General features: G+C 47.9%; 4 protein-coding genes across 4 annotated transcripts; 1 reads left to right on the top strand and 3 right to left on the bottom strand.

The window, feature by feature from the left end:
- Positions 1-395: 395 nt before the first annotated feature.
- Positions 396-1,992, top strand: F5Y00DRAFT_197849 (uncharacterized protein). The gene is made up of 2 exons (XM_048005294.1): positions 396-947; positions 999-1,992. Exons 1-2 carry the CDS (start codon positions 759-761, stop codon positions 1,941-1,943), a joined length of 1,134 nt encoding a protein of 377 aa, XP_047860495.1. The 5' UTR covers positions 396-758; the 3' UTR covers positions 1,944-1,992.
- A 509-nt stretch (positions 1,993-2,501) lies between these two features.
- Positions 2,502-3,720, bottom strand: F5Y00DRAFT_273988 (DnaJ-domain-containing protein; the record flags this gene model as incomplete). The annotated part of the gene is made up of 2 exons (XM_048013279.1): positions 3,464-3,720; positions 2,502-3,398 (listed from the first exon to the last, which is right to left on the bottom strand). The coding sequence occupies exons 1-2, from the start codon at positions 3,635-3,637 to the stop codon at positions 2,502-2,504; spliced, it is 1,071 nt and encodes a 356-aa protein (XP_047860494.1). The 5' UTR covers positions 3,638-3,720.
- Positions 3,721-4,944: 1,224 nt separating this feature from the next.
- F5Y00DRAFT_248471 (FMN-linked oxidoreductase) lies at positions 4,945-6,689 on the bottom strand. Its single transcript, XM_048009448.1, has one exon. It carries the CDS (start codon positions 6,414-6,416, stop codon positions 5,307-5,309), a length of 1,110 nt encoding a protein of 369 aa, XP_047860493.1. The 5' UTR covers positions 6,417-6,689; the 3' UTR covers positions 4,945-5,306.
- A 1,491-nt stretch (positions 6,690-8,180) lies between these two features.
- Positions 8,181-12,099, bottom strand: F5Y00DRAFT_248469 (uncharacterized protein). The gene is made up of 2 exons (XM_048009447.1): positions 9,443-12,099; positions 8,181-9,369 (listed from the first exon to the last, which is right to left on the bottom strand). Exons 1-2 carry the CDS (start codon positions 11,423-11,425, stop codon positions 8,623-8,625), a joined length of 2,730 nt encoding a protein of 909 aa, XP_047860492.1. The 5' UTR covers positions 11,426-12,099; the 3' UTR covers positions 8,181-8,622.
- Positions 12,100-13,094: the final 995 nt, after the last annotated feature.

Below are 13,094 nucleotides of genomic sequence, written 5' to 3'. Positions count from 1 at the left end.
TCCCCAGCGAAAAAAAAAATGCGATACAATAACCCTTCGTAAACTCAGGGCACTTGAGACGAAAAAGTTAATTAAGGAGGCAAGATTAATCGTTGAACAGATGGGATCCGGCTCATTCGCTGCTTACCAGGATGAAGAGAGAAAACTTGTAGATAAATTCGTAAATGGACTTACTGAGGCTGAGATGAAGTGAATTCTTATATCTTTTGGCACGGATATTTAGTTGCCATGTAGCAGCTGGTTTACTGCGCCTCCTATTAATGATATGGATCGTATTTTCATTTTATGGGAAGCCAATCTTGATGCGTTTCCCATTCGAGGCAGATTCTATGCAGTAGGTACTTCTAGGTACCAAGGCGAATAAATCCATTTTATAATAATGATATTCTACTTCCGTTATCCGTAATTGAAGCTTGTTGGTATAGCGTTCCATCACGGAGGCAGTGCTCAAATCTATTCGACGCCGATGGACATGGTGACCGCGACCAACAGCGTTCGTACTACCACATCCACCAGCCTCAATGGTCAGGAGTTACCTAACATACACAGTTAGTGGTACGGGGGGGCGGTTGCTTTCAAGAGGTAGCACCTGACTAGTTGTGCACATATGCAGCTATGCCCAAGGATATTTATTGCGGACGGTGCCATGCTTCTTGTCTCTGGAAGGCATAGGGAATGATTCCATTATATTCAATCCTGCAGTTGCCCAAAGCCTCGCCAGATAAATCCGTCTCTTTGTATAACATTTCAACTTCATTATGGAAGTAACCACGTTTAGCGAAGCCCTCAAGTCCCTGAGCTCTCTCCTTTTCCCTGGGCGGGCTCCAGCGCTACCTGAAAAGCTCGATGAACCACCTGTTTCTCATGCGAACCCAAGCGAAGCCATTAAGGACTACTTACTAGATAGGAGCCCCGAGTTTCGAGAAATTAGCGAGCTCCGGCAACGAGTCAGTAGCCATAAGCATAAACTCTGTAAATAATACTTATGTGTTAAATAGGGATGGGACAATCCCGAGGGAGATTCTTTCTTTCAGAAGCAGCGACAGAACGCCGACAAGTCTGATGAGCGGACGGCTGCGTACTTCTTCAACTTGATGAGACGCATTGGACATGAGATTCATCGATCTACCGGCGCCTTCTCTGTACAACACGGCTCACCGTATCCAAGCATCCTCGACATGTGCATGGCCCCTGGGGGCTTCCTCGAAGTTGCTCTGAGCAAAAGTCCGACTTCTAGAGCCTTAGCCTTTAGCTTACCTGCATCCGATGGCGGCCACAAAGTCCTACTCCGTGTGACGTCGAACGTTGAGATAAGGTATCTCGATGTCACTATGCTCGCGGCGGAGATGGGGGTTGAGGAAGTTCCTAAGGATCACCCCGATGCTAATAGCTTCTTACCACGTCAGCTCGAGTTGCACCAACTTTTTGACCTGGCCTTCTGCGACGGTCAGGTTCTTCGTACACATGCGCGGGCCCCGTATCGAGAGCGGCGAGAAGCGAAGAGGTTGTCAAGCACGCAGTTGGCTCTCGGGCTCGAGCACCTGCGACCAGGGGGGACTATGATTGTTCTTCTTCACAAGCTTGAGGCATGGGACACCGTGAATATTTTGTGGAGATTTTACAAGTTCTCTACCGTAAAACTTCTGAAGCCGAAATCAGGCCACGCCAAACGTTCTTCCTTTTATATGGTAGCTACGGACGTCCAAAGCTGTCACCCCGAGGCTGTTCGAGCAGTCGATATTTGGAAAGCTACGTGGAAAGTAGCCACATTCGGCTCGGACGAGGAGTATCAACGAATGATATGGGACGGCGAGCTTGGTGTGGAGCAGCTGCTCGACGACTTCGGGCTGGAGCTCATGGCGTTGGGAAAAGAAATTTGGAAAGTCCAAGCAGATGCACTTGCGAAGGCGCCTTTTATTCAAGATACGTCAGCTCGCCGGTAGGTAGTGTAAATTTAATTGCCACATCACGTAACAATAGTATAGATGCCACTGCTAGCAAGTGGGCATTCTTGTCCTTTGAGTCATTCATCATTTAATCTAGAAGCTTCAATCAATAAGACCGGCGGTTTTGTTAGTATGGTAACTGTAACATGATATTGTTACCTCGTGCTCTGTTAATCATTCAGGGGGGCTTGGCACATACGGGGCCTGAAAGGTAAGAATAGCTTCAGGGGGGAAATGGCACGGACAACAAGCGAGTTATGAGAACGAAGCATCTGTAAAACCTCATGGTATGACATCAAGGTGACTACAATCACGGTACGGAAGGCTTCCACATTACAAGAGTAATATCATGCCACTTTCAGTTTAATTTACATTCGGAAATTACCTCAGTCGTTACCCCAAGGGTGGACCCCTTTTCAGTAAACACGTTTTGTGAATTATATCTCCTGCTAGTTGTCGGCACGAATACAATACTTCGAATTAAGATACCCCTCGTGCCATATAGAGGTTCGGTACCGCTACATTACACCCCGCGAGAAGATCATTCTATACACTTTATACAGCTCTTGGAGTAGTATTGGAATTTTTAGCCGCTTCTCTCTCTCGCCAAGCAAATAGGGGCGTGGGATTCCTAGAAGGCTGCAAAGGTACAGTCCGTGGAGGGCCCCCCTCTTGTCCATTTCTAACAACTCTGTCTCTCCAGATAGGCTGAGGTCGAAGACCCGGCCTCGTATGGGGCATTGGAGGCGTAGCTCGTGCAGCCTTTTCCGGTTGCACCCGCGAGGGTACAGTTCGTGAAGCCCCCTCCTGTTGCTCTTTCGTAGCCATTCGCTCTCTCCAGGTGTATCGGGGACGAGCTTCTTCGCGCTGTTGCGTAGGTCTGGACTGCTCGGGCCTGGTTTGTTGTCGCTTTGTTGCTTCTCTTTGATCTGCCGCTTCACGCATCTTAGCCCAGTTTTGACGAGAAGCTTCTTGCTTTTCTTCAATTGAAATGGTCTTCAAGCGTTCTCGTGCTGCTTGTTCTCGTTCGACCCTGGCTTTTCTTGCTGCCTCTTCCGATCTCTTCTCTGCTTCCTTTTCCTTTTGCCTACGAAGTCTTTCTTTCGCGGCCTGTTCTTGTTGCTCACGAGCTCTTCGCGCAGTCTCCCGAGAGCGCTCTTCAGCCTGCCTTACTTTTTCCTTTCTTATCTTTTCATTTCTCTCTCTTTCCATAGCGGCTTTTATTTCTTCCTTCATTTTACGTACTCTCTCAGATTCTGCCGCCTTTTTATCTTCTTCTGCTTTTGCTCTAGCGGCTCGCCGTTCTTGTTCGGCCCGTCTCTCCTCTTCAAACCTATGCTCATTTTCTCTCCATGCCTTATATTTAGCCCACCTCTCCCGTAGTTCAGGGTAATAAGCATCGTATGCCTGCCGGTTGTCCTTATCCGTCAAGTATTCGTAAGCCTCCCGTACCTATGTTACAGATGGAAACCTGGTTAGAAATAAACTATCACTACCGTAAGCTTATAGGAGCGAACCTTGCGAAATTCATAAGCATCGATAGACTGGCCAGGAGCCTGTTTATCTGGATGGTACTTTCTCGCCAACTTTCGAAAAGCCGCCTTAATATCTTGAAGGCTAGCCTGCTGTAGTATCCCTAGATCTGCATAGTAGTCCGGGACCTCAGGCTCGTACAGATTAGAAGAACCCATCCTCTGGTAAGGCGTCTCTTGTAGGAATATTTGAGGCTAAGTTTTGTCGGTGAGGTAGACCATCCCCTAAAAGCATCTCTGCTGCCTACTGTCGGAAGTTAATGCGTGGGTACGAAACAAACGAATGAAAATATATAAAATCCTCCGAAGCGTGTACTGTTACTATTGGTCTTCCGTGGCCAGCATCTGCTTGGTTCAACCTTAGTTGGAGAAGAACCGCTGTCACTGGTGACACCGCCAGGTAAGGTAGCATCCAGTTGTGATACAGTTTGCTTCCAAAAGTGTAATACTTATTTATAGACTTAAACGTCCCGTCAGCTGTTCGAATTTGCGGTCGTACTGTTTTCATCCCAACCCTACTAGCCCACGTAAACGGAAGAGAGCAAAGGTTTTCGCGAAATAGAAATACGTTTTAGAAATATTCCGCATACGTACCTATCTAAGATATCCGTTAATGGTGCGTCTAAGAGTCCGTACCGTGTTTTAAGCTTGGGAAGCAGTATATAAAGTGATACGGCCATGCGCTCGAGGGTGACGGAAGAATATCACACGAACAGATGATTTTATATATATACCTGTGGATAAAAGTAGACATACGTAGAAGACGCCTATAATAGATAGATGTATCCAGTAAGTGTCTCATCTTTCAAAATGAAAGACACGTCCAGCATACCCGAGACGGTGGAAGCAACCCTGGATAGCCAATCAATCAAGTTTGCTTTCACCACTTAACAATCATGGCGAAGCCTGGCTTAGACAAATGGCTCCTATCTTATCTTATAATTTATACAGACCCCGTAGAAAAGATAGACGCTTCTTCCTGTTCTCCATGTGATCCGTGGCGTATTGCTCGAGATCCAAGAGAGTATCCGATTCACGTCTTATAGTCGCAGCTATACATTTTTATAAGCGTTTGTCTATCTCTGCTGATATGCTGCTATACTCTTGTCGGTAACCAATGGCCTTCTACGTATTCCCAGTGGACCCTTGGGACGAGTCCAATTCATATTATGCTATTGGACCGCCTCACTCTGTAATTACCCGTTATATATCTTGATTCCTATACTTAAAGTTTCGTCCGGGACATATTTGCATGCATTATGCGATCCAACCATGTAAATGGGCTAGAAGGGACCTACTCCTCGACCTCGTAGAATTTACGTATTGTTAAGAGGTATAGATGGTGATTGGGGTCGTGGCATGGCGAAGAGACTGGGGAGGCTATATTCCCGGCTTAGGGTTATCCTTAAGCAGGCAATTCATCATAGCGCAGGTCTTCGGGGTCCTTGATGATTTCAAATATAAGTGGCGGACTGGTTATTTACAACAATAACTGGTAGTTGATAGTTGATCTTATTTTATAGTACACTCTGGGTTTTCAACTAAATCCCATCTCTTTAGCTTCCTTCTTAATACTTCTACCCAGGACCTTCGCGTGGCTAACGTCACGTTTATGGCGTGGTCTACATCCTTCCTCTCGCGTATCCGAAATAGTCTACCCCTAAGCTAAGCTTATATAGCCCTCCGTAGATAGGATGCTTAAAAGTACCCAGAGCAAATATAGTGTGTTTCGTTCAGTAGTCCATATTGCCTATAACTCAGCTGAAGCGTCAGGTCGTGAAACCTCGCATAGTAACCCGGTTCAAGCTTTCCCCTAGGATATTCTCACCTAGCCGGACGCTTTAATAAACTCGTCGCTGAAAGGATAGTCTGTATATCCCTCTTTGATTTCTGGAGTGTAAAAGGTACCGCGGTTATAAGGGTTCAGGGGTAGACCCTTCTTTATTCGAAACGGTAAATCCGGAGTAGAGATGAAATACCTGCCAAATACTATGGCAACTTCTTTATCCTTGAATCGCTCGTCTGCTATCTTCTTCGCACTATCTGACTGGAGGCCACCTGCGATGAGTACAGGAGATGTATTGTCCCATGCGTCAATTGCAAACGCAATCTTCTCGGTAGCTTCGAAGCTTGCGTTCTCGTCGATGATTGATGATTGGACGACGTGTAGATACGCCAGCTTCAGCTTCTTCAGCTCCTGGATTAGGTATGTAAATTGTGGAATCGGGTTCTCCATACGCATTCCTTGGAACCTGGACCAAGGGGATATACGAAGCCCAACCTTTTCAGCACCGATAGCATCCACGATGGCGCTAGCGATCTCGACTGCAAAACGGGCGCGATTTTCGATGCTACCGCCGTACTGGTCCTGCCGGTGATTAGACACATCCTGGATGAACTGATCGATTAGATATCCGTTGGCCCCATGGATTTCGACACCGTCAAAGCCCGCTTCGACCGCGTTGCGAGCTGCCTGTGCATAATCGGCTACAAATGACCGTATTTCATCGATCGTTAGTTCTCTTGGGACCGGCTGGCCTTCCTCATACGGTATGGCGCTAGCGGAAATAAGATCGGCACCGCCGGCCTTGAGGACGTCTGGGTTCGCAGTGCGGCCTAACGCCCAGAGTTGTACGTAGATGTAAGAGCCCTTGGCGTGTACGGCGTCCGTGATCTCCTTCCACGCTGCTATCTGCTCTTTGGACCAAATCCCTGGGACGTTAAGATATCCTCCTGCACGCCTTGTAATAAAAGTTCCCTCAGTGATGAGTAGAGTCCCCGGTACCGAGGCGCGCTGCTCGTAGTATTCCTTCACGAACGGAAGAGGTACGTGCTCCACGTTGGCGCGAAAACGGGTCAAGGGTGCCATTATTAGGCGATGCTGGAGGGTTGCATTTCCCACTTTTAGCGGTTGGAAGAGGCGCGATGGTTGAGTCATCTTGTTTCTCTTGTTGATCAAGGACTATGAGGTTGAAAGGGAAAAGCTGAATGGAAAACGGAAGGCTATGGCTCGGTTGATCATGTTATATGATCACCGGAAACCATAGCCTTTTGTAGAATATATATATCCTTAGGTAGAGATTCGGGTTCGGATACGGATCTTGGTAATCGACCGGATTTTCTCGGTCAATTCCAATCTTCCAAGAATTTCTTCCAATAATTAGTGGGTAGGGTTTCGGGAATATTGCCAAAATATGTGATTAGTGTCGTATCGCTCCGAATATTTATCTCCTAAAATGCTGGATTAGCCAGCCACGATGGTTTCAAACCTGTATAGTCTATTCGCTGTTTAGGAGTTAAGCCCGCTATTATATGATTTATAAGCTTCGTAACCTGCGTTATAAATGGTCTTATTACCTATTACTGAATACTTGCGCTGGCTACGTAAGCCAGCACAAGCACATGTTCGCAAGCTAGGTCTAACCCATGCCGTGATTGATACACTTTCTCTTCAGACAGTTTTACTTCCGGCACAGCAAATGGCTACCGGTCTGACTCAGTTATCGTTTCATCCGATGCAAATCGGAGCACCGTTACTGGGGCCATCGTTTCATCCGATGTAAGTCGGAGCACTGTTATTAACGCCACCCGTGTTAAAAGCACCCATTTTTTATATAAAATTAACAAAATCGCATATTCGTAATTAATCTAATATAAATCATCTACAATGTGATAATATTAAAGTTTATCAAATATGTGTGCTATGATACGAAGAGTTTATGTATATAATTATACTCGGAAGACGCCATCGACCATGTTATTCCATCCAAAGACGCCTACCAGTCCTGTTTATGATACCCAGCCTCGGGCCAACATTTTCATAGAGAGTGAGAATAATAGCTATTAGAACAAATGTAGATGGGCCTAGAGGTATATGCGGTGCCTACATCTAGTGAAACCATTACCACCGCGCTGCTGCTATTTTGACGCAACGCAAGCTCCTGAAGCGGAAACGGGGTTGGTGCTCTTCGAGATTGTTGTGCCTGTTGGCGTTGCAACATTTTCCGTCCTTGTAATTCCAGTGTCATTAGTTGCCTCTGCCTGTAGGATGCTGCTGACGGTACTATATGCTAGCAGTCCGGGAGAAGTTCGTAGATACCGAAGCGGATGTTGAGATTTATATAAGCCACCTCAGTTATATACCTAGGTATGGAACTAACGAGTAGATGGCACTGTATACCGACACTATTGATCTTTGTTCCAGCATCTTTAATTGATTCACTAATTTTAACGGCTGCTTGCTATTTGAAGTTGATCCCCTCATTATTGTAGTCATTGCAGTAAAGCTTGGAGCTCGGGTCGGCAGCGGCGGCGTTAAACACTATGGGGATGAATGGCTCTCTTAGTACTCTATCTTCTACAGAGTTGGGCGTACCCTGGCTCGGCAGTTGAGAATGCTAGACGAACGTGTGGCATCTCACCGTCTGATCGTGTGTAACTTAGCAAAGTCTACGATCCAACCCCCCTAGTTGTACGAGAAGGAACTTTGGCTTGGTTCCGTATACTTCTATCCGTTTCCAGGTGTGATTCGGCTAGGCATATTGGTATCCTGGACGTAAGTTGAGCCCGATAGTTCTCTATCATTAGTTGAATATAGGTATGCCCGTGCAAAGTATTGCCTCCTAGTGATAAGCTACGCCGGCAAGACCAAAAATTTCTTACGATGACAGCACAGTGTAACAAACTTAAATCGAATCCGAAATCAGGACAGGCAGCTAGGTATTTTTTAATACTACCACTACCACCACCTCATACCGATATATACCGTCATGCAACCCACCAAGCCCAATCCATGTGAGATAAGCAGGAGTCTAGGAATAGTGATGCCTCTGCCGACAATGCAACCCGAACGCCATCTCGTGCCACCAATAATTATGTGCGTCATACAACCTCATTCTTCCGCTGGTAATGCATTCTATCAACATATCTATATCCTCCCCGTTGAGAATGAATATCCCGGAAAGCCTCTAGCGAGAATTCAAATGAAACTTTTCCCAATTTGCCTTGTTAGGGTATCAATCCAGTACTCCAATACCGATGATAGTAATCGTAGGTCAAATTCGAAAACCGTAAGCTCGTTTATAAACACTGAGCGGCGTACGGCCTTGCGTGTTATCCTAGCAAGGACGATCGGCGGGGCCCCATTAACCTCTACGCTCTAACAAACCCCCAGCCATGTTCAGCGTCATAGGTATTGCCGGCCGTTGAATTTCCAGGCTCCTGCTCGGGACCATCCTCCCACCCGGCGTTCTCGGATGAGGTACGTTAACCCGTCCGCTCCGCTCTGTGAGTCTGCTAGGCGTGACGACTGCTTCGTCCGCACTATCTGAATCGCCGTCGCCGTCGTCGTAACTCGCCAACCTCGTAAAATAGTCGGCTAGACCGTCTACGCTGGGTGTTCCGACGACGACGTCGTATTGCGGCGGCGGCGTAGGCATGGGTGGCGGCGGCTCGTCTTCGTCGAAAGCCGGAGGATTAAAGCTCGGACACCTTAGGAGATGCATAGGCCGCGGCGCCCAAGGCATATGAGACTGTCTCTGCACGGGCTGCGAGCTGGCTGCTGGATGCTGCTGCACATGGGCGGCTGGGGGCGGTACAATTCCGGGAGAATCGACACCGGCAACGCTAACACCGGCTTCGACGGAGGGTATTGTACCTGTGCTAGACGCAGGACTAGGGCTCGTGGCGAGTATCTCGGCGTCGGGACAACCACAGCTCGCCTGCTGGCGATACATGGGCTGGTCGGCGCCCGAATACTCGGGCAGAGCGGTGTTGGCTTGTGTGGCACGGCAGTTAAGGACGGTAAAAGGCGAGTCGATGCTAATCTCGAAATGCCGACGCCGCTTGCCTGCTGGATCATCGGGATCGAGGCGAGAGATGCGCATGACAATCTGTAAAGGGTTAATTACACACTTGCCATTATACGACACGTTTAGTAGGGGAGATGTTGGGAGACAATCATACCTTAATCCAGTGGTATACGTTAACATTCTTCCAACTGCAGTCGGGATGCAACCGTAAGCTCTTGTCTTTGGCCATCTGCGAGCAGGTTGGAATCTGGACGTTCATCTCGATCTCCGTCGATCCCCAATAAGCCTCCAACCCTAAATCTAGATCGCCCAGCAAGTTGTCCGTGGGATCGGGCAACGGCTCGGGTGCCATATGCGCCCTCGACGCTTCCATACTCCGCCGCCGTTGGGCCGCGATGCGCGCCTCGTGTCTCTGATCCGGGGTCAACTCGCCGCCGCTCAGGACCCTCACATCTGACGCCTCGAACTGCTTGTCCAGAGGCTTCCCCGCCGACTTCTCCAGCAGTAATATCTTCCGTCCCGGATCCTTCCGAGTGACCCGTCGATCATTTGTCCAGTACTCGACGGATTCGGTCACAAACACTTTCAGCTTGTGAACCTGCACCTTGGCCAACGGCGTCAGTTTGAAGGCAATAGGGATTTTGGTACCGATAGGAAATGATTTCCCCGATATCATTATGTCGTAGTGTAGCTGATCTTCCCACTGCCTGCTGATGGAGATGGGTTCTATCATTTCGAGAGATAGCTGATCCGGAACGCGCACGATGCAAACTTCCTTGGCGCCATGGAGATTGGGTTTGAAGGCACCGGCTCGCTCTACGATGGCCTCTAATTCCCATTTAACCGACCCAAATTGGAGTTTCGTAGTCTCGAGCTGATGGTGGTCGATGGGCAATTCGAAAGAGTACTCGTAGGTGCCAGGATAGAATACTTTGTATGTCTTCTGCTGCACGATATTTGGATTGGGCGTGTCGCCCTTACCGAAGCTACGAGACTGCACAGACTGAAGCGATAATCGCTTGTAATCACGGGCTGTTAGGTGACCAATAGGCCTATTCTTCAAGGCTAAAGAGATTGTCGACTGGGAAGGAGATGCACCCCGGCGACCGGCAGCGCACTCGGCGTTCCCCCGAATCGAATACGTACACTGGTTCCCAAACTCGGTCTCCCCCGTCTCATGCGCGGCATGGAAGAATGCTAGCACTTGAGTCCTAAGCGATTCTTCCTCGAACTGATCAACCTTCATCGGCGGGATACCCTCTGGCCATTCCGTCCTGGCTCTGCCGTGAAGCTTAAGGGTTATCGACTTTATCTTCACGTTCTTGGATACGTTCAGCTGCAGTTTACCCCTCAATAGTGCCGTGGAGTTGGCTGCATCATTCCGAGGCTGGCCGTCGTGTTCGAACCCGGTAAGAAAAACATTTGGCTCGGCTAGGATTATAGAACACGAAATTCCGCTTCCGCTCGCCACCGGTTTTGGGACTTCGGTTACCGAGCTCATTATGCTTTTAGCTGAACGCACCGATATTATACTATTTCGATGCGAAGCGTGCGAGGGTGCCGCCAGCGTTGGCCACTGAGTGGGGGCCGTCATGACAGAAGTTCCTAACATTGAAGGTGCCGTGGTGGAAGAAGGAAACACAAACATGGATTGCGGTCGTACACGAAGATTATTAGGTGTGCACGGTCTCGGGGCTGGTCTCGAATTGCCGGAGGCGCTAGGCGCAGTAGGCGCAGTAAGAGAAGTAGGAGAAGTAGGATTGTCCACAGCCGCGTAGTGAGAGAAGTGGAGCTTTAAAGGTCCTAACACCCTCTCGATTACCCGCCGTGGTGGGCTTTTATATCCCGATGATGGGTCTTCTTTCTTGGCTTCCGCTCTATTACTCTTATCCTTCCTAAATTTAGACGACTTGGACTTGATAAAAGGGGGCGGTCTTAAGTCGGGAGGTGTATAGCCGGCGGGATAGGATACGATATGGATAGACTGAGGTCGACGCTGGCGTGGTCGGATGTGCGGGGTGGGTAGGCTCGGAGTTGGGCGGTGTCTCCGTTCTGAAGACCTCGGCCTATAGTAGACGTTCCCAGCTACGGGGTATGCGTATTGTTCCGGGCGATCTGGGCCGCTTACGTCTGCCATGATGATGCTGTTAGGAATAGAGAACTAAAAAATATTTGGCCGCCAAGAATGCACAAGGGGGAGCGAACGCTTCTCCCGTCGTCTACTTGTTTAAGTCGGATGCGTGCTCAAGATATGCTTAGCAAGGCGCATACCAGGCCAGCGGGGATTGCACGACGCGGACGAACGGGATAGCTCCGAATCATGCGGCGACAACTTGTGCTAAGCAGGAGCGCGTGTGATGATAGAAATTAGATGTTGAGAGGCATCGTAGGTTAAGCGTGGCCAGGAAAAGTAGGCCACAAGGCTAAGAAAAAAAAAATCTAAAATAAAGGGAGGATAAAGTAGGCTGAAAAGAGCAGTACGATGATGTTGTATTAGAGAAGGGGAAGGAGGGTAGAACCTACAACAAGGTGAATCATAACCAAGTCATGATTAACATTGGGGGCGGGAGACCCAACTGTAAGTGATAGGCAATAAGTGACAGGCAATAAATAAGGTAGATAGACAGGGCTAGATGGCTGGCCGGGCTGCTGAATAGAGTAGAGACGAAAAAGTAAATAGCCGCTTAGAAGGAAACACCTTGGGTTGGAAAGTCCAGGATGTGCTGCGAACCATACGCACGTTGTGTCCCCGCCTAATGCGTGTAAGAGGTATGTAGGCTGGTAGGTAGGTAATAAGAAAGTAGTATCTGACTGGAACGCAACGGTGAGAAAGAAACGTTTGCAGCGGAAGTAAGACTTGTACTATACAATAACTACAATACAATATAATACAAAATACAAATGCGGGTGAATTAGGGCGAACTCGATGCGGTCAAGGAGAGGTAGTATGTATGTAGGTAGGTAGTATGATGTGGTCGGCTGGGTGTTGAGCAATTATTGGGGATATGATATCGACATTATTCGCTGGATTTCTTTCCTGTCGGTGAGAAGTGGGCGGGATGGCTGTTAGAATATACCCTTTTGACAGTTTGATGCGATGTTGAGGAAAGGTTGGTTGACCAGGTTGACCAAGTTAGCCAGGTTAGCCAGCAGATGACGGTATGTCACTAATAAGACGCCAATGATGGGCGCTAACTACAGATGAGTTTCCTATGATGTATTACTTCCAAGGGTAAACCCCTGCTAATGCTGTTTAGACTAATACAAGTAGGGTAAGCCTTGAAATCGTTAAAGACTAGTCCTGGCGGCGCAGTCGGCATTTGCCTAGGTACGTATATATGATCTACTACATGGTAGGTAGTCTGCTGTCTGGTAGTGTAGGTATGCAGATTCCAAATTCCAAATGCTTAACTAAGGGAACTCATCTTTTCACAGCGTAGTATTCTAGTTCTATCGTGTCTTCATCATGTGCACACCCACAAGTCATAACCGACAAGTCGCTGATATAAATGACAACACTCTCATGACAGTTTTTAAAGATAATTTATTGCTGTTTAAGATGAAGATAAATACCTAAAACAACATGCGTAAAACAAAATGCGACAGTCCGATTACATCCTTGTCTCACTCAGGTTCATCACTTAAGTTCATCCCAAATCAGGAATTCGTGGAGGGGCCAATATATTTCAATTTTTATACCAATCAATCATGTGAGCATTTAAATACACTACAGATTCCCCCACGTCACAAGCAAGCAAGCCGTGAACCAGTAAATAGCGATTATTTTGTAAGATCCCTGTAAAAAG

Source organism: Daldinia vernicosa, assembly GCF_022497035.1.
Source record: "Daldinia vernicosa strain CBS 139.73 unplaced genomic scaffold F5Y00scaffold_72, whole genome shotgun sequence".
In the NCBI taxonomy this organism is placed as follows: domain Eukaryota; kingdom Fungi; phylum Ascomycota; class Sordariomycetes; order Xylariales; family Hypoxylaceae; genus Daldinia; species Daldinia vernicosa.
Note: the sequence above shows the minus strand (reverse complement) of the source record. Positions and strands in the feature narration are given on the sequence as shown.

What these genes read in the sequence shown, in the direction of transcription:
- F5Y00DRAFT_197849 (XM_048005294.1), top strand. Translation starts at nt 759, where the DNA reads ATGGAAGTAACCACGTTTAGCGAAGCCCTCAAGTCCCTGAGCTCTCTC. An exon ending in TTAGCGAGCTCCGGCAACGA is followed by an intron (nt 948 to 998) that starts GTCAGTAGCCAT and finishes TGTGTTAAATAG; the next exon opens with GGATGGGACAATCCCGAGGG.
- F5Y00DRAFT_248471 (XM_048009448.1), bottom strand. Translation starts at nt 6,416, where the DNA reads ATGACTCAACCATCGCGCCTCTTCCAACCGCTAAAAGTGGGAAATGCA.
- F5Y00DRAFT_248469 (XM_048009447.1), bottom strand. Translation starts at nt 11,425, where the DNA reads ATGGCAGACGTAAGCGGCCCAGATCGCCCGGAACAATACGCATACCCC. An exon ending in ACGTATACCACTGGATTAAG is followed by an intron (nt 9,370 to 9,442) that starts GTATGATTGTCT and finishes AACCCTTTACAG; the next exon opens with ATTGTCATGCGCATCTCTCG.